Source organism: Aspergillus udagawae (genome assembly GCF_001078395.1).
Source record: "Aspergillus udagawae IFM 46973 DNA, scaffold_1, whole genome shotgun sequence".
Classification (NCBI taxonomy): domain Eukaryota; kingdom Fungi; phylum Ascomycota; class Eurotiomycetes; order Eurotiales; family Aspergillaceae; genus Aspergillus; species Aspergillus udagawae.
In genome coordinates this window covers 831,409-850,609 of record NW_025091264.1, presented here as the reverse complement: position 1 = coordinate 850,609, position 19,201 = coordinate 831,409, and the positions used below count along the sequence as shown (strand labels likewise).

Here is a 19,201-nt window from a genome sequence, read left to right as displayed (position 1 = left end):
TCCGTTTCTTTCTAAATATATACTATATACCAAACGCTTGATCCTGACAAGCCGGGACTGGGAGCAACTGCCGGATGTCACACAATCCCCCATGGGGATTCCCCGCTTTTCATACTTTGAGCCAAATGATCTAGTGGGTCCACTGACATGGCTATAACTGCCGGCGTTCGTAATGCTTTGGTATATTCTTGCCTATGTAGATATAAGATTGTGTGGCGCTTGACGTCGTTACGGCCTGTAGTAGGTCATATCATTGCTGTGCTGTGAAGTCTAGCCTGTCTGCCTGTATCTGACAGTCATTATCTTAGATTTCTTCCAGGCTAGGAAAATTACTCTTCCGTAGCTATATGCATTTCCCTTCGACTGCCTTGAATTTTGCCCCGGCAGTCCTGTATAATGAATCCCAAGGTAAGCCTGTTCAAATTTGAACCGCGTCCCCAAATACATCCCAGGAAATTAACGGAGAAAGTAATTGATTGCTTCCAACGTGTATAAACCTCCTAGTTGGCCGCCTGATTTGCAACTTCGATAACAACTTTGCCAACTTGCTGTCCAGTCTCCAGCCTTCCGTACGCCTCTCGGTATTCTGCAAAGGGATAAACCCGATCAATGACCGGCCGGACCTTGTGTCTCGCCATCGCCCTAAGCATCGCCTCGAAATCGAGCCGTGACCCGATCATTGAGCCGGACAACGTCAGGGACCGAGCGAGTATATCGATGGGCGGAAGCCCGCCGCCGAAACCGCTCGCAAACCCAATCACAACAACTACACCACCTACCTTGGTACACGCCGCAGACTTCCGAATCGTCTTTTCGCCCGCAATATCGAGGACCCTATCGACTCCCTTGCCGTCGGTCAGAGCTAGAATCTCGTGATCCCAATCTGGAGAAGCGGTGTAATCCACCACAGCATCGGCGCCGAGCTCCTTGAGCCTCGCAGCTTTCTCATCCGACGAGGTAATCGCCAGCACGCGGGCGCCGAACATGTTCGCAAACTGCAACGCGAACAGCGAGACTCCCCCCGTTCCCTGGATCAGCACCGTCTGGCCCGGCTGAAGGGGCTCAATCTTGTTCAGCGCTGTCCACGCCGTCACCGCCGCACAGGGTAGCGAGGCAGCCTCGGGGTAGGACATGTAGTCGGGGATGTGCACGAGTGCGTCCTCGTGAAAGAGCACATACTCGGCTAGCATCCCGTCTATCTGAAACCCGACGCTGGTAAGGGCATACTCCGGGATATACGGACCGCCGGTCCAGGCTGTATTGCAGCTGACTGCGACCCGGTCGCTGGGCTTCACCCGCGTCACTCCTGGTCCGACGGCGATGACCTCGCCGGCGCCGTCAGAGACGGGGATGCCATCCTTCTTGGTTTTCGCTGGGTATTCGCCTCGCAGCAGCGCTGTGTCGCGGTAGTTGAGTGAGACGGCGTGCACTCGGATCAGAACTTCGTGGTGGCCTGGGCTTGGGAGGGGTTCGTCACGAAGCTCGGTCGTTACCTTACTTCCTGCAGTAACAACGCGGACTGCTTTCATTTGATCCATGTTCGGATAATAACAGCCAGGTCTGGTTGGATGGATAATGATTGCGAGTGAAAGAATTGGCCGATTGGTAACAAGATCCTGCAAGGGGAAAAAGAAAAAGGGAAAGATGTATAAATTCTATTGAGTTATATTACCAGAGACACTGTTCTCCAGGCAAGGGACATCCATCGCAGCACAAATTAATAGTCAATTGCTGTAGCGTATTAATAATGTTATGGGGAGAACTGTATACCAGCAAGTGGGCTTTCCGGTCGGTCGGTGGGCTCTCCGAGTCATACATTGGCTGAACCAGTTAACTTATGCGGAGCTGGCTGAACATCCCACAATTCCTACTGCTGAGATTAAGTATCCATCCTACATGTGAGTCTCTCCAGCCTTTCACCTAGGTACGCTCTATCAGCATCTCAGTAGCCAATAAGATGCATTCAAAACCATTCCCATGTCGCTTCCCACCGTGCAACGCGAGCTACCAGCGAAAGGAGCACCGTCGTCGCCACGAGGCGCGCCATTCCCGAGGCCAAGTATTCAAGTGCACTACTTGTGACCAGCAATTTGGCCGGAGGTAAGCGTGGTTGAAGCTGTTCCCTCAGTATTTGCTGAATGCGATAGCAATTAATACTGATGTCTAGTGACACGCTCCGGCGACATATGCGGTCGATGCACGGCGTGGAGGCGCCGGCCCGTATAAAGTTCGCATGTACAAGCTGTCGAAATCAGAAGGCTCGATGCCAGGGTGGGTCACCGTGTAGTAATTGCCTTCGTCGTGGACTGCAATGTTCTTTGGCGCAAGAGGATGAAGATGAAGGACAGCAGATTGGCGATCTCAGCGGTTCGACAGACTCAGGACCAGTGGCGCATCCGAGTCCGACCCACCCAAAAGCGAGTCGCTCCGAAAAGGAAAGACATTATATCAGCCTTTATTTCAGGCTGTTCCATCCGTATTGGCGCTTCATTCACCAGGGCTCGTTCAAAGAATCGGCGGAGACCCCCTTGCTTGTCCAGTCAATGATTGTTATCGGCTTGTGGCTGAGTAACGAGGACAATGCGCAGTCGCGAGCGATTGCGTTGCATAATGTCCTGAGTTCGGCTATACATCAACAAAGGGTTTGCTCCCAGAACGTTTGGCCATAGGTCTGTATGTTGTACTAACCACGGCCGTTGTAGGAGATATGGGATGCTTCGGAGTCCGAGGCCGCATGCAGTTCCTGTTCCTGGCCTATCCCGACATATCAGGCCATCTTGCTCCATATTATTTTTGCTATACTATATAAAGATCGTGGCGCGCTGGGCCTCGACCTGAGGCCTGCTTTATCGGCCGCGGATGCCGAATTGCTTCGCAGGCTAGTCGTGAGTTGCAAAAAGCTGGGGATGCTCTACTATCCAAACATGCTCGCGCGATACTGCCGGAATGATCTTCCTTCGTACGTCTGGGTAAGCATTGAAGAAGTGAAGCGATTCAACATTGCTCTATATAAAGTGTGCACGGCATGCAGTGGAAAGGGGTGTGGACAAGGTGTCCTGGATACAACCAAGGCATCGAGCAGGGAGCTTCGGGCACAGGATTTACAATTTCCCTTGCCAAAGAACACTCCATTGTGGAACGCCGTAGGCAGAGCGGACTGGGTCTCTGTTGCGACAGAGGAGGTGCACCGCCACATCTTGGATGAGACTTTGGAACACGAATGGATCTCCAAGTCAGCACATGTCTTGGAGGCTCTAGATGCAGCTTGATGTGTCTTCGGATGGTTAGGTTGTCATTTGGGCCTTAGTCAACTCGGGGATCTACTGAGCTGGAGATATCACTAGGTATAATCCTGAGCCCTTCTACACTATTTCTCTCAAGCAGCCTTCTGGGACAACATTTGCTCTTGTGGAACAACATGGATGGAAGTCTGTTGTCCCCTCTTCCGGTCGTTGCCCTGGTATGCTAATGTAAACAACCTCGAAGTCTACCAGTCTACTCTGAAGTCTAATCGACTGCAGTCCGAAGCAAGAGCGAACGGGTACGTTGTTCCTTTAAATTTCGAGATAAAAGCTAAAAGTCACAAGGGACCTTGACCTAAGCAAATTCATCTCGTTACTGGGTCGGTTCTTCCAGAATTCAAGACGACTATCTGAACTTGGTGTCTGCCGATGTATGCTTTAATTTTCATTCATCGACAAATTGACAATATGCTGATCCATAGGAATAACCAGTACTCTGAACAAAAGGGCTATTACAAATACCTCTCATCCACGCCTTTCGCACGAAAGATCCCGAGTTGGAGAGCATCATTGAGCAACGGAAGCGTGGTGGTCAGTCACGTCCCGCACTCAAACGCCTAATTATAGACAGACTTCGAGGGAAGGGAAGCGTAGAGTACACTCTTGCTGTACTGCGACTTGAAGAGGTGACTGGGAGCAAGAGCTGGGTGTTACGGATGCTGTTCTCTAAATTGGAGATTGACATCTAGAGGTTGTTATCCTCCACCTTGTCCCTCATTGTGGTTGCCTCTGGAATGATGACATGCTTGGCTGTCACTATCAGCTCAAAAATCCATTGACCTGCTGCTAGTGAATTATTCCAAGGTTTATTTAACTTCTACCATAATCTCCCAATTGACAACGGCATTGCAACTCTTAGCCTTATCTTCGTGAGACATCACCTAGACCGTAGTTTTATTGAAATCAGCTCTCTGCTATTTACGACCCCAGGACCCAGCTAGCAGCTCTGGGGGCTGCTCTATGGGCTTGATTACTACTGCTGCTGCTGCTACTACCACTAGGTCCCGCAAGACTAAAAGACCAATGTTACTCCAAGATGCTACGCATCTTGCGAATCCAAACCTATATAGTAGCTTTAAAGATAGATCCGCCTTCGGAGGGTAAGTAGTTAATGTCATTTGCTGATCCATAGACCCTTCAGAAGAAAGACCTCTTGTCTGCGGCCTGCCTTTGAGGAAGTATATACAAAGAATGTATGCCCCTATCTTTTATTGAATTTCGAAACTCCTCGTCGCCAGGATCCCCGCGTCACTATGCAAGGTGTAGCTGTAGCTCCCGTGGAACATCGTCTGATGTACTCGCATAAGTCATGCCTGAGCACCTATATTGATCATACACTCCGCGGCGTATTGGCACTTGTTCCAATCCTCCCACCTCCGGGACCACCGTCTCCATCCCCAAAGCGCTTCCACAGTCGAGCAGCCGCTAGATCATTCCGCGATGACACCGAAGTCGACGAGCTTCGGCTCAGTGATGCAGGTGAGGACAGTGTAGATGAGGCTGCATTCCTGGCAGTAAGCGCAGCCGCCGCCGGGTTGCAATGTGCACAGATGAAGATGCTAAAGCCGCGTCCATTGCAACTGGCACATACGGCTCCTCTGCAGGATGTCAGAATCAGTGCAATATACTCTTAAAAAGTATGAAGAACGTACCTTGGTGCGTTACCTGCGCAGTCCCGACAGGTTAAGACGGTCCGGCCTCCTATGCAAGCTGTATGCTCCGGGTCCAGGTTCAGCGACGACATAGCACGATATGACAGTGTTCTGCCTCGGTTACGTTGTACGACAATGATTGTATGCTTTGGAACCTGCGGCAAAGAAATCAAAGGTAGAGGCAGACTGTAGACACAATTGCATTCCCTGAAGTAAACGATCCGTGAAGCCTGGCTGATATCAGTTGGCCAACTTCTCAAAGAACAGCCTGTTCAGCTGAGGAAATGGGTTTGCTTATTAGTCTCGACTTAATACAGCTTCTATAACTGCGCAGGTGGTGTGATTAGATTAGATGAGCAGAAAGAAATCTTGGCCTTGCAGGCCGAACAAGGCCCCTCCCTGTCCAGTCCAAACGGCGATTTCTCCGTATGCCGTAAGCAAAAGACGATATGGTCACTGGACTCTGCGACTAGAGTTTCGAGTCTATCCATCCCGTTTAGATCCTTGCTGGTGGCGAATCAACGCCTGTCGTCCGAGTCGGAGCTGCGGCGGAATCAGAGGAGATCGGCTGCGCTGGCAGGGATCAGGAACCATCGAAGCGACGCCCAAGCGGCCCAACGGTCCAGAGGAGACACATGTTCAAGACCACCGGGCAAGTCAGAGCTCCCGAAAAGTGGAAACTTGACGGCGAGTGCGGTCCATAGAGCTGGGTCCCAAGTCGCAAGTAGTTGAGAGGGACATTGAAAAGTCGACCAGATGTCTTGGTCCGAGCCTCGCTTATGACATGCCGCATGAAGCTAGGTCCAGGTAGGCAGGGAGCGAGCGCCGAATCATGCAATCAGAGTGAAGGAAAGAAGGGGAAAAACAGGAGAAGTATAAAGTATTGGAAATATCGCAAGATCCACACCATGGAACAAAGGCGAAAGCATGGCAGCCACCAAGAGCCGTGTTACTCGAGTCGCGAATGATAGGGGATTAGCACAGGAATTTCGAATCACTGACCATTCCAACGAAGTAGGTGAGGGCTCGCTGACAACCACGGATAGCTGCAGGGCAACGTGCCAGCATGATATCATTCCCGTGTATCAAATATAGATCACACAGAACGCTCTTCTAGAAGGTGTACAGACGAGAAAGAGGTAACAGCAAGTTAGCGTCATGTTCCCGTCAGCAATGCCGAAGACGTATTACCGGTGCCCACAAATCACGTTTCTATTTTGAGCAAAAACACGATCGATTTCTGTACGGCTTGAATGTCATTCGTCTCGCTAGTTCGTAGCCCACTAGCTGAACCCCTAATGCATGCTCAATCACTCTGTTTCTATGACCGAGGATGCGATGATTCAACGGAATTGAGCCCAGCGTATCAAATGCGACTCTAAGCGAGAGCCTAGCTTCTGCGGCGGGCACCATTGCGCTGCATGGCAAGATCCAAGCTGCTGCAAGGTTAGTAAACGTATGTCTGCCTGTAGCAGGACATGCTAGAGGACGCTGTTGGATAAGTCGACAGTCTGTTATGGCCTGGCTTCTACAACCCCAATCGCTTGCATCGAAAAGTCAGGGATATGCTTGGTTAGGACACCATCATAGTCGATCCAATATACCGGATCTCCGGGCTAGTAAAGTGAGTGGCTTTGTGAGAAAGGCAACGAATATCTCTCATAACGGTCTCGTGAGCACTCTCAGCACTGCGCCTGAGATCTCATCTCTTGATGCGAAATATGTGGTCTCATGCAGGTATCCGCCCGATATACGAGCAGTGGAACCCGCACAGCGAGCCTAACGATTTTATCAACCGCATGGTGAGTGCACACTTGGAGTCTTTGTGGCAAGGAAAGCTTTCTGTGCCTCGTATCAGATGCATGGCACTTTACCTGCAGATCGAGTGATCACATGTCCTTGAGGTCGTAAAGGCATGAGATGAAACATGGTCACCCACGAAGCCCTTCTCACAACAAATGTGAGATGCGTTTGCAGTTGAAGTGATGTTGCAGCTAATTGGCTCGCTAGCCTGGCGCAGGTTCCTGGTCCCTGCAAAAGACAACTCAGACGAACCTTGCGCGCTCACCGATTATTCCCAGGAAACTGATATGTCGTAGTCATCGCACCGCGAGGTTACATCCGTCCAGGTGGAAAAGTCTCCAGTGTCAAGAATCATGAGATTCAGGATATAGTATGATGAAGACGGCTGGAGAGCGTTTGCAGCGAAGACTTATCCCAATTGAACCGGCCGATCCGAGACATGGCTTGGGGATGGGAAAATGGATACAAGATCAGCGTGGGACAGACATAGTGCCTATTCATGGGCTGGGCTTAGGCGGATATGCAAGCATCCGTTATAAATCCCGCATTAGAGAGGGGCTCACCTTAGCTTCGTGTGTCATTGCAACTGCCATCGGAACCTTGCTCGAAATCTCCAGCCAAAGACTAATGCCCATGAATGATGTGGCGGAGGCAGGAAGTCACTGCTAACCTATGATCCACTTTTTGTGGTTTCTGTATTCGTTGGATATTATTTCCGCGGCATATTGATGGCCGAGCGGAAGGACCTACCAGTCTACCGTGCGTACCGTGGAGTTTCTTCCTCTATGATTGGCGTCGGTGAGGTGATGGTGTTGATGTTGCACAAAGCCAAAGCACAAGAGGAATCGCCGAACAGATTGCGATCAGCTGATGCCCTCAATATCAGGCAGCCAATCCTTGATAACATCATTTTGTATATTATAGCTAATCCATGTCCTTAGAGGGACCATTATCGGGCTTATACATGAGTTAGAATCATGACCAGAGCTCCGAGGACCGGAGGAATCAATATGCTCAGTGATTGCAAGCCCTCAGCCTCGATATCAGACACCGTGCATTGCCAGCTGGCGTTGGGAGTCACGGGTGAAATGAAATCCTAAGCAAGAATGTGCTTGCTTCAGTAGAATGGTCGTCATGGTAACTGCGTAAATTATGCCTGGGCCTCTGCAGTAAGCTACCAATGTGGAAGATGCATCATAAACATATCTCATTGTAAGATTCTTTCTTAAGGACAAATAAAAGAAAACACGCCCGCACCAGGCGTGAGTGATCCTGCAAATTCTCGACAAATCATCAGGAGAGCAACAAGGTTCCCAAAAGCCAAGCCATCGGGGGGTAGAATAAACGCCGTGAAACGATCAAGAATCCCCAGAAACCAAACGACCGACTTCGTTGAAAGAAATGCCAGGGTAAAAAACGCAGTCTGGCACGAGGGGAGAAATTAAAGAAGCAAATATATGAAGGCAAGGAGACGTGGAGAGAGGTAAGGAAAAGACCCGCAGCTGCACTCCCCGTGAAGCCTCTTAAGCGAAGTAGTCAGTGGGGAGTGAGGCTAGAAGAGCGACTGTGCCCAATCCACCAACCATTGCGCCGAGAAGAGCACTAGCGACATGACTTCCGAAGCTGCCTGCGCCCGAAACCTTTTGCTTCTTCGATGGCCGTTCATTTTTAGCAGCAGGTTTGGCAGCTTTGGGTGCATCACTGGGATTCTGAGTGACCGTAAGATGCGAGAGGGAGGCGTCCAGATCAACGGGTGCAACTTGTGGCTGAGCGTCTTGAGAAAATGACTCTGCAGACCCACTGGTAAATTGCTTGTCAAGCAAATCATAAATGTCGACGGAAGCGACATGAGGGAAGTGCCCCTCAAGGTCCTGATCAAGCTCCTCCGAGTCCGATTCCATCTCAGGAGCCTTCCTCTTCCGCGATGGCTTGACGCCAGATGTTGCTGTCCAATCTGAAGCATCAACAATGTCAGCGATAGAAAGGCGTGTATTGGAGTCTCGTGTGGCCCCCGAACCGGCCATGGATGAGACTAAATGAGGCTTTGACTGCACATCTACGCGGCTACTGTCGTCCCGAGCCTCGATACCCTCATCATTAGAGTGCTGTTCTCGACTTGGCTGACCAGTGTTGGTGGCAGCGGTAGAGTGAAATTTATTTCCCTTTTCAAATTCATTGAAAGCTGTATGTGGCTGACTGTTGACAAATGGTCCATCAGTATAAGGAGCAACCGATGTCCGGTGATCTTGCGATATAGCAATGTCATTGCTTTGACATTCCGGTAAAGGATCGATGGGATGAAATCCAGCGTTGGGCCAACATTCGTCTGCGTCTGATGGCAACGTAGTGTGATGGAAACAAGCAAGTGAGTGATCGAGCGATCTTCCACTGGACCGTGACGCCGGATTGGAGACTCCGACGGGTTGTGGGGTGGATGACCAGCCGAACTTGAGGGGAGTCGACTCGGTGGAATCTTCGTCCGCCGCGGATTTCCAGCCGTTCAGGGTTGGAGCAGCGGGCGGGGGGCTAACTTGCTCACTACTGGTAACCGCCGTCGAGCAAGGTGCAACATTTTGAGCGGGTAGCGATCTGTTCTCCTCCTGTGACTGGGCTCCCTTACTCACAGCCACTGCCACTAGTGATTCATAGATCATTGAAGTCGAAGGAACATTGGATGCCATAGTATCGGCCTCCCTAACGAACCCATCGGCGTCAACACCTAGAGATGAGTGTGACATCAAATCATCGTCAGAGTCGCCTTGCTCTTCACTTTCTTCCCAACCATCGAATCCAGTGGCCGAGTCCCTATCTGGAGCATAATCGATGCCGCCCATATCGTCAGCTATACCAGCATAGGAACCTTCGTAAGTGTCCTCAACACACGGTGGAGTCATCCGCGGAGTTACAAGAGGGTGTTCATTGTTCTCTTCGTCAAGATCAATGGGACTTTGCTGTGATCTGACCACATGACTTTGAAGATCACTGGCGGGCGCAGAGGATTTATTTTCCACCAGTTCCACAGAAACCTCCTTTTTCAGAGGCGAAGTCAAGGGCGTGGAGTTTCCAGCAGATCGGTGATGATCAGAGTCCGAAGAAATGTCTGCGTCGTCTGGCACGTAAGATCCAGTCGATGGAGAGTCCATCCGGGCCTCGTCGACAATCTCAGTTACCTCATCGTCGTCGTCAGGAACGCAGAAGGTGTTTGTCTTTAGGTTATCCTGCGCTTTTTGGGGTTTCGAAGCCCCCTCACTGCCAAGGTTACTGCGTTAGTAAAAGAGCCTCGAGAGAAACTAAAGCAGTGAGCCACGTACTCTACGTCAAACCACTCGCACTCGCAGCGAACCCTCATGGGTGGATACGTATCTAGAGAGAGCAGGTAAGTGAGTGAATGAATGTCTGGCATGAAATCACTATTGAGATAGAGGGCATACCCTCGCCACGTATAACCTCAGTACCAAATATGACAACATCACCACTATGGATTGGGACATCCTTGTCGGCCGCTATCTTTTTACAATTGACCCAAGTACCATGCATGGAGCCATTGTCCCGTATGTAGACCTCCTGTGCTCAATTGCATTAGTACGAACATTGTTGCATAAGAGTTGAAACTTCATGCAAGGGGGCGGGATTGCCTTGACATCACCTACCTTCTTTTCGAAGGAAACGCTCAACTGCGCATGATCCCGGGACATTACTCTTGATTCGAACAATGCATTATGGTGAGCGGGGACGAGACCCTTCGCTTCCCGCTTAGAAGCCCGGCCAATCTTCACGAATCCGGTATCAGGAGCGAACGTTAGGGAGCGAGATGGCAGGACATCTGGCTGGAAGAGCGGGTAAAGAGTCACAACAGCTAGCAACACAGGGACAAGTAAGTCAAGTGTTCTACCTCTGTACAAGATCACGGTGGGTTACATACCCTGCTTATCAGGCATAATGAAGGTTTTGCCAGTCGACTCGTGAAATTCGAGCCTCGAGTGTCCGCGTAAGGGAGAAAGTGTCGCTTATCACCTACAACTAAGAAGACAACGCCTTCACTGTTGTAAGCACGATATTCGATAACTTTGACAGGCGAGCTGGAAAAGTGTTGAACAGTCGTGAACTCTGGTCGTTTTGATGAGTAAATATAAAGGATTTCAATACGTCTTCGTTGCGATAAGGCAGCCAAGTCGATGATGGGGAGATAGCTAAGGTAGGGAGGGGTAAGAGGAGGAAGTGTACGGGATCAGCCTGAGGTAAAGGGACGGTCGGTGTCAGGCGGATAAACGTGGACAAGCAACACCGTAATCACGTACGATTCCGTGGGTAGAAAACGTTGACTCAGAATGGCTGCCTGGAAAGTTGATCTAGGCTGTCAATACCCAAGGCAGAGGCAGTGATGGATGCTCAAATAATCACGGCGGCACAACAGGCCGAATCAACCAACAATACCCGGCTTGATAAGGAAGGAGTTGTGGGGATGATATAACGAAGTGTATCTTATTTAGCAGCTGACTGGGGTATTACCTAAGACACCAAACAACGCAGAGTTGAGGGGGTTCAAAACCGCTTTAGTGAGTCATCAAGACAAGCAGGAACTATTTTACAAGTGATAATGATGATGATGTACGAGTAAAGAGAGTGAACCACAGTTCCTTCTGAGATGGTGACGCTTTGATGCTTGTGATACGCAATGACGACCCGACCTTACCTTACCTACTTAAGGTAGATTAGTACCTTGATAGAGAGAGGTGGGGTTTCCCGTGGTCCACCCGCCGTCAGGTGATAAGGATTAGTCTAGGCAGTTGGGCTGGCGATAAGACTTTCTTTCTATAGCCTGTGGGGAAATCTACAGTACACCAGAAACAACAATGACTAGATATTATATATGTGAGAGTGTAAAAGATCCACCCAAGTAGATAGCATACATTGAAAAAGGCAACCAACATACTGTATTCCTACTATCCACCCGCTTACTACTATGGTACAAGTGAAATCCTTTCCGTCGCCATCCCTTGTCAGAAACGAAGCTCTAGCCGTCGAACATACTCAAGCATTCCGGCCACAATGCTGATTCCTCCATAGTGGGAGGCCAGCACTTTTCGTAAACAAGCAGACGACCAAAAACATACAAGAAACAGAAAAGGAGGACATATGATAGGTGAACAATCAGAGAAGGGATCTTTTAAGATAAAGAGGGGAAACGCATATAACGAAACGCAAAACATGTGGTAGTAGGTACAGACTCGTGAGTGAGAAGACCGAGCACCCCCTGGATATATCAGAGTGAGCTAAGAAAACGGTCCATTATAAAGGCGGAGGTATTGCTCGCATGGCTTGCAGTGGAGTGACGGATAGAATGGAGGGAAACGATTAGTCTCGCAAAAGCCCTCGGGGCAAAATGTGGTCTATGTAGGTGTGAAAGAGTTCATGGTGTGTGCCTCATTGAAGTGGCTCAGTGACTCTTCACAGACCAGGAGGTCCGCCCAAGCCAGCACCCATGGACTGCAGACGCGCTGCCAGCTGAGGGTACCTCTCCTGGACTTCCAACTGTGTCCGAGTGGCCTCGGCATACGAGATGGCGTTGACGATCTCCGCCTCCGTACGAGCCAGCTCTGCGGCCCGTTCGAAGTACTTGAGCGCCTGCGAAACCTTACCCTGTTGAAGAAGGAGTTGGGCCATGGTTCCCACAGCAATATCACACTCGGGGTCGACTGAAAAGCAAGTCAGTGAATCCTCAACATGTACAGAAGGTAATGATAACGACTTACTGATTAGAGCCTTCTGGCAAAGGTTCTCGGCTTCCTGGAAGTCATGCTTCCACTGGAACAGCGCAAGGGCCTTGTTGATCAGGGGTAGGACATTGATTCCCATTGGCTTGCTCTGCTTCTCCATCTCCACGGCCTTGTCGAACTTCTCAATGGCCTCGGAGAAATTCTGCTGGTCTAAAAGAAGCTCGCCATAGTAGTTGTAGACATCCGGTACGTCCTCAAAATTCTTCACGGACCGACGGAATGTAGCCATGGCTGAGGCAACAGAGCCCATCTTGTACTGCGTCACACCCAACTGAATATGGGAGAAGATAAAGGTGCGGTCGAGGTCGATCGACTTCTGATAGTCCTTGGCGGCTTCGGCGAATTCTCCAAGAATGAAGTGAAGCTGGGCGCGGTGGTAATAGATATCGGGATCGTCCTTGTTGTGGGTGATGGCGAGCTCAAAATCGTCGGCTGCGGCGTCCTTGTTGCCTAAAACAGGTCAGAAACACCTGGGTGATGCTCACAACGACGTTATGGACTTACCAAGCTCGAGGTGTAAGCTGGCGCGCTTGATATAGCTCTGAACCAACGATGGCTGCAATTCAATACTCTTGTTAAGATCAGCCAGGGCCGACTGAGCGTTGCCCTCGAGGTAGGTGAAGGTGGCTCTCATGTTGAGTGCCAACGCTTCGTATTCACCCAGATCACCGAGTTCCAAGGCCTTCTCGAAAGCACCAGCAGCTTCTTCGTAGCCGTCTCCGGTCTTCTTGGTCATGGCGACCAGACCCTTGCGCAGCTGACCTTTGCCAGACTCCTCACTGAGATCTGCTGACTCTTCAAGACCTTCGGGAAGAGGCTGGGGGCGGAAACTCTGGAGGTAATTGGAAACGAAGGTAGGGCTAGGGAGTTTGCGGCCCTTGGCTTCCAAGATAGCCTTTGCTTTCCTCTCTGCAACCTTCTTTAGGAGTCTTTCCAGCGCGTTGCGGCTGACATCATTGGAGAATCCGTCGATGATGCAGCTGGCGGTGAAGTCGAGAAGGGCCTCGCTGTACTTCTCGAGATGTTCGTACGCAATAGCTCTCCTATTCAAGGCCTTGACGTACTCGCTGTCCATTGCCAGCGCAGCGCTAGTGTCCTCAACGACCTTTTCCCACTCCGAAAGGACATTGTAGCAGGCAGCGCGGTTCGAGTAAAAGACAGGGTCGGGTTTACAAATGATCGCCTTTCCGTAGAGGTCGATAGCCCTGTTGTAATCCTTGGAGCCATAAGCCTTGTTTCCAGCGGCCTTGAGCTTGGCAGCATAAGCTTTCCGGGTCTGCAATAGCAAGTGTGAGCGTTCGGGCAGCGGATGGCGGGAGAAGCAGGAAGGATAGGATCAACAACACACCTCATCCGACAACTGATCAACAGTCGTCTCGTCGACTTCAGGCAGCTCTTCCGAAGCCTCCTCGGCCTTCTTGGGAACTTGTTCTAGGGCGTTATCAGCTCGATACTGTGTTTAGAGGGTGCGCAAAGCGCCGTCGGATTTAGCATACCCTCTTGAACGGTAGCGGCCTTTGCTTTCTTTTCCTCCTCCGCCTTCTTCTTCTCCTTGCGACGCTGGTTCTTGCTCTTCTTCTTTTCTGTGGGTGCCGGTGCTGGGACGGTCCGGCCGGAGTCGGAGAGGTAGTATACAACACCTGCGCTGGTCACGACCACGGCAACACCAGCAATGGTATAGACCAGCGCCTTATTTTCGGACACCCATTTCGAGATACGGTCCCAGACTGACGCGGATGATGAAGCAGGGAGGGAAGCTGTATCAACAACGACGTTCTTGACCGGCTGGGGTAATGGCGATTCGCTCGACATGATGACCCGGCAAAGAGGAACCTGAATTCTGAACTCTGCATAGCGCAGGGAATGGCAGTGAGCAACCTGACAATGACCAATGCCGGAGAAAGCATAGCTGGAGAAACAAATTGCAATTAAATAATAACATACCGGTCCTTGATAAGAGGTAGGGTGCTTGTCAGCAAAACGCTGCTCTTTTTAGGCTTCGGAGAAGGGAGAGTGATGGGAGAGATGATGCGGCCCTGAAAAAGTATGCGTTTCGATGTTCCAAGTTCCGGCGTACTACAGCGCCCTTCCGAGCTCTCGAGCCTAGTAGGCCAATCACGCTCTCCTGCTTACTCTGCTCCACCATATATCATCATCGCTTGAGAAAACCGATCTCTAATGAATGGGAATGATTTATGAGACGACATGATTTTAATATGCTAGAGAACTGGCCCTGTCACCACTAGTGACTTTGTCATTAACCGTCGCTAACATTTTCTGTTTTCATTCCTCCTTACCGCGGCCGCAGTACACCATTGAGCATATGTTCCATGCTTCATTTGCTCTGCGTCCATTTCGTTCTTAGTTGACGCAATGGCTACAATTTCACCGTCGCAAGACTCGGAGTCCTTCCAGATAATTTCCTCTCTTCGCTACGAACCTGCGCTTCCCGAGTTGCTCAGAGCACAACCCAGCGATGCCTACCCAGATTCCCTGCGATCACCCTATTACCTTCTCCCCTATCATCAGGAACGTCTTCTAAGAGCTGCAGAATGTTTCGGGTGGAGCAAAGCCGCTATGTTCCTGCAACAAGATGTCGAGTCCTTCGTCGAACACCTCAACAGCTTCATACCAGACCGGACGAAACCTTGGCGTCTGCGCATTGTCATTGACAAGGATGGTGCATGCACCGTCGAGGTCAACGCAGCCTTGCCAATGGATCCGCTGAGCCTTCTCCTGCCTTCCGAAATGAATCAGACATCCACGCCCTGGCTTGTCACGATAGACTCTCAAAGAACCGTGCCGTCGCCCTTCACAATGCATAAGACTACATCCCGAGACAATTACACTGCTGCACGACTTCGAGCCAAGATCGCCTCCCCACAAGATCCGGCTGAAGTGCTAATTGTGAATCCTCACGGGGAAATTATGGAAGGGAGCATAACGACTCCATATTTCAGACGACGGAGGTCCGCATCACCACAAGTGAAGATTGATCAAGAGGATGCTGGGCCGGCTTGGGTCACGCCACCTCTTTCCAGTGGAGGTAATGCGGGTACAACACGGCGATATGCTTTGGCTCGAGGATTCTGCTCCGAACAGGCAATTACCGTCGCCGAGCTGATCGACGGTGAAGAGTGTTGGCTCAGTAATGGTGTGAGAGGATTCTTCCAGGGCAAAATCTTGCTGAAAGAGCCTAAATCATGAGAGATGGATGTTGTTCAAATTTACCGTTAATCCCAAGGTTGCTTACGCCCAATAAGACAACCTGGCTAAAACTATTACGTGAGCCCGCATTAAATCATTCTAGGATGAAACCGCTGAGACGGTCAAGTTCATTCATATCTATCATCGCTTCATGTCATTTGCTGGGCCACTCATGTTTCCAAGGTGGATCTGTGCGTCCTCACAACCAGAATTCCGGAAGCAGGCGCTTAACAAAACTGGCAAGTGCACGCTGAAGAGCGGGGCTATCTATTCAAAGTGAGAAACCTCTATTTCTTCTCAACAACGATGGGGTTGGGGTTGCCTTTCCACTCGAGGGGCCGGGCCCGCATGAACTCAGCAACTACCTCGTCGGTGACCTGGGCCCTGCGTTCCTGGAAGGCCTGAACGTAAGCCTGTAGCTCCGCAATACATTTTTGCTTGACCTCGCCGGTGAGCATCTCTCCCTTCTCATAAGCCACACGGATTCGCTCCAGTTCCTCGTCATCTTCCATGAAGAACGTGAGGTACTGGAACGGGACGTCATCCTTGGTGTTGGCGCCCAGTTGCCGCTGAAGCTCGGCTGTATCCTGTCCTCCAGAGAAGGCGTACTTGTTGATTTTGTTCTTGATTCGATTGGCGGCATCGTTCATGTAGATGGCGGATGTCTCGACGCTTGCAGACATTTTTGAGCCAGGACCTTGAAGAGCGGGAAGGAAGATGGCATGGATCAACGAGGGCTTCTTGTACTTCATCTTCTCAGCGTGTTCACGGCACTGACGGAAGTACGGGTCCTGGTCGATCGCACAGGGAATCAGGCAAGGAATCGACGAGACCTTCTTCCTGTCGGTACCGAAGATATGAGGGAAGCTGGTTGCAAATGCAGTGGCCGATTGAGTCGCGCAGAAGTGGAATTCTCCGACGTTGTTGCTGTCGTTGAAGCCAAAGGTTCCTCGGACGGAGTTTATTGTAATCCTCTTCGCCATTCTGCAGATGTTCTCATAGAATGCGCCGCCAACGAAATCGAAGTCGCTGAAAATAAATGTCTTTTTCATATCAAACCCAACTGCAATGATGTCCTTCGCATTTGCTTTGGCATATCTCTTAGCATCATCAACCTCGATCTTTTGCGAATGCATGTATTTCTATAAACTGGTTAGACGCAAAGGTAGACCTCGTCATAGACATAATACTCGCCTCGTCGTCAGTAAGCATAATAACCAAAGGACAATCGAAGACATCCTGCAACCACCTGGTGAAGTAATCCTGGTCAATTCATTTTCGGGAGCATCAACTGGAAAGAGGACGACGTACTTGGTGAACTCAAAGGGAATTGTGTGTCCGACATGCATGCTGTCGCTGCTAGGTCCACGCCCAGTGTAGAGGTAGAACGGTTGTCCCTTCTCATAACGATCAAGAATCAAGTTCAGGTCACGGTGGCTGAACACAATTCCTCTACGCATAAATCGATGAGGCCGACGTCCAGTTACTCTTTCAAAGCGCTCGAGCAGTTCTTTGGAGATACGAGTCGCTCCAAATTCCCGAACCAGTTTATCATAGTCGACTGGGAGAAGCTTGCCTGACTCGTCAACACCACCAGACACATCGAAAGGAGTCACAACCTGAGCGACTGCCTTGGACGCGGGGGCCTTCTCGGCCAGGCTCAATGTGGTGAGAGCCGGGGGTTGTCCAGGTTCGTCGGCCATGTTTTAGTGAGGGTTTCGGTAACAGCGAGATCAAGATGTGAAACGGATGACCGAGAAGGCGACCAATGCGCTACGGCGAGTCACTCTGGGTAGGCGAAGATGGTAACAATCTTAGAGAACTGGTCAATAAATTTCTCCTGCCCCTCCAAACTGTTTGGTGGATGACTCAGGCCTGCTGGCAGAATTCTGGCGGTGTATTTAGCGGTTAAGTATATCACGTGTATTTCTTGGCATCCCCGCGTTGCCGATCGGGCTAGCGCCAGAGCTGTCGGAAGCTGACAGAAATTCTTCCAACAGGAGTTGCTTTCCGACCACTGAGAAAGGTCAAGGATCAGACGAGCACCCATCTTCATCAGGCGTCAATTCCTCCATTGCCACATCAGCTTCAGAATCATCATCTCGATTCTACGACTTCCTTTATGCATCAGCAATCATGAAATTCTTCGAGAATGTCTTTACATACGATTATTCCTTCCCTGCCGTCTCGCTGGCCTATTTTCTCCGCTATCCGAATCCATATTCTCGCCATGTTCTGACTACCGATGTGATCGACCGTTATGTGGATCCGAAGACGGAGCGGCTTCATACAGTTCGTCTTCACTTGAAGAAGTCAAAGGTCCCATCAGGTATATTGAAATTACTTCCGAAAGGAATTGGGGGCTCGGACAATTCTGGCCAGAGCTATATACTTGAAACTACCGTCGTCGACATTAAGGAGGGCTGGATGGAAACTGAATCGCGGAACATGGAATGGACGGGTGTTCTGAGTGTCGTCGAAAAACAGCTCTACACGCGCCAGCCAATTGAGGGTTCGCTCGAAAGCCTACAGGGACTTTCACTAGATGCTCAGAGAAACGAACAGACCCAGGTGAAAACCACGGTTACCTTCCGCTCTCGGTTGGGACAAGGAAAGTTCCTTGGAAAAAAGAAGACCATGCCTACTGCCGATCAGACTATTGAGTTTGACGAAGAGACGCCTAAGAAGGGTTTCTTCTCGTCGTTGTCCACTGCTGGCATTCAGAGAACCATTGAGCTCATTGGCGTGAGTCGAACTCGAGATGCAGTACTCAAAAGCAAAGAAGGCATGAACGTCGTCCTGGAGCGCTTGCGGAATGGTGGTATAGTCGCTGTCCTTGAGGGAATGCGGCAGGATCGGGAAGCAGCTTTCGGACCCGATGGTCCGTGGAAGCGTGTCTGGCTTAGAGGGAATAGCCTCAAAGAGCGAGCCTCCACGGATGATGACGACAACTGATGGACACTTGTGTAGGTTTAGCCACTGGGCAGTTTCTTTTATTGCAGCATTCGAGCGTGGGGTTTCGGCGTTTGGGACTTGGTCGAATTTGGAAACTCTCCTATATGTTTGACTTGCTTTACTGTCATCTTCATCCCAATATTCTTGTCATCCAACTGAGGTCTTCACATGATGAAAAGTGATGAACTGAACATCGATGTATATTAGCTAGCCATATGGCAACTGTGGTGACCTTATTCGATTCATGGTAGGCACCTGTTGTACAATACTCATGCATCTCATTCTGTAACTTGTTTTTGTCTTTCACATACATCCACTTATTTTAAGATTTAAGTCCTTTGACTGAGAAAACAAAAGAGTCTTATATCGTTTTGTTCTTCAACTTGCTACTGTAGTGAAGTAGTTTTCCATTATGACTTAGTCATCCTCACACGAATTTGGTGGAGACTAGCTTCATTCTTATAGATCTCTCCCTCCCTTCATCGATCAGACACCGTCCATCATT

The 19,201-nt window shown here is 50.2% G+C and overlaps 8 protein-coding genes across 8 annotated transcripts; 4 read left to right on the top strand and 4 right to left on the bottom strand.

Annotated features, from left to right (window-relative positions):
- Positions 1-500: 500 nt before the first annotated feature.
- Aud_000277 (zinc-dependent alcohol dehydrogenase family protein) lies at positions 501-1,538 on the bottom strand (the record flags this gene model as incomplete). Its single annotated transcript, XM_043285792.1, has 1 exon — positions 501-1,538. One exon carries the CDS (start codon positions 1,536-1,538, stop codon positions 501-503), a length of 1,038 nt encoding a protein of 345 aa, XP_043141727.1.
- A 419-nt stretch (positions 1,539-1,957) lies between these two features.
- On the top strand, positions 1,958-3,269 carry Aud_000276 (Zn(II)2Cys6 transcription factor; the record flags this gene model as incomplete). The annotated part of the gene is made up of 3 exons (XM_043285791.1): positions 1,958-2,100; positions 2,168-2,642; positions 2,703-3,269. 3 exons carry the CDS (start codon positions 1,958-1,960, stop codon positions 3,267-3,269), a joined length of 1,185 nt encoding a protein of 394 aa, XP_043141726.1.
- A 1,969-nt stretch (positions 3,270-5,238) lies between these two features.
- Positions 5,239-5,658, top strand: Aud_000275 (uncharacterized protein; the record flags this gene model as incomplete). The annotated part of the gene is made up of 3 exons (XM_043285790.1): positions 5,239-5,242; positions 5,289-5,380; positions 5,455-5,658. 3 exons carry the CDS (start codon positions 5,239-5,241, stop codon positions 5,656-5,658), a joined length of 300 nt encoding a protein of 99 aa, XP_043141725.1.
- A 2,622-nt stretch (positions 5,659-8,280) lies between these two features.
- Aud_000274 (FHA domain protein) lies at positions 8,281-10,695 on the bottom strand (the record flags this gene model as incomplete). The annotated part of the gene is made up of 5 exons (XM_043285789.1): positions 8,281-10,006; positions 10,069-10,120; positions 10,189-10,321; positions 10,408-10,613; positions 10,680-10,695. The coding sequence occupies 5 exons, from the start codon at positions 10,693-10,695 to the stop codon at positions 8,281-8,283; spliced, it is 2,133 nt and encodes a 710-aa protein (XP_043141724.1).
- Positions 10,696-12,205: 1,510 nt separating this feature from the next.
- tom70 (putative mitochondrial outer membrane translocase receptor (TOM70)) lies at positions 12,206-14,346 on the bottom strand (the record flags this gene model as incomplete). Its single annotated transcript, XM_043285788.1, has 5 exons — positions 12,206-12,453; positions 12,511-12,984; positions 13,039-13,810; positions 13,883-13,965; positions 14,031-14,346. 5 exons carry the CDS (start codon positions 14,344-14,346, stop codon positions 12,206-12,208), a joined length of 1,893 nt encoding a protein of 630 aa, XP_043141723.1.
- A 561-nt stretch (positions 14,347-14,907) lies between these two features.
- Aud_000272 (aminotransferase class IV) lies at positions 14,908-15,741 on the top strand (the record flags this gene model as incomplete). Its single annotated transcript, XM_043285787.1, has 1 exon — positions 14,908-15,741. The coding sequence occupies one exon, from the start codon at positions 14,908-14,910 to the stop codon at positions 15,739-15,741; it is 834 nt and encodes a 277-aa protein (XP_043141722.1).
- Positions 15,742-16,028: 287 nt separating this feature from the next.
- On the bottom strand, positions 16,029-17,444 carry Aud_000271 (tryptophan--tRNA ligase WRS1; the record flags this gene model as incomplete). Its single annotated transcript, XM_043285786.1, has 3 exons — positions 16,029-16,883; positions 16,936-16,990; positions 17,053-17,444. 3 exons carry the CDS (start codon positions 17,442-17,444, stop codon positions 16,029-16,031), a joined length of 1,302 nt encoding a protein of 433 aa, XP_043141721.1.
- A 433-nt stretch (positions 17,445-17,877) lies between these two features.
- Positions 17,878-18,696, top strand: Aud_000270 (MSF1 domain protein; the record flags this gene model as incomplete). The annotated part of the gene is made up of 1 exon (XM_043285785.1): positions 17,878-18,696. The coding sequence occupies one exon, from the start codon at positions 17,878-17,880 to the stop codon at positions 18,694-18,696; it is 819 nt and encodes a 272-aa protein (XP_043141720.1).
- Positions 18,697-19,201: the final 505 nt, after the last annotated feature.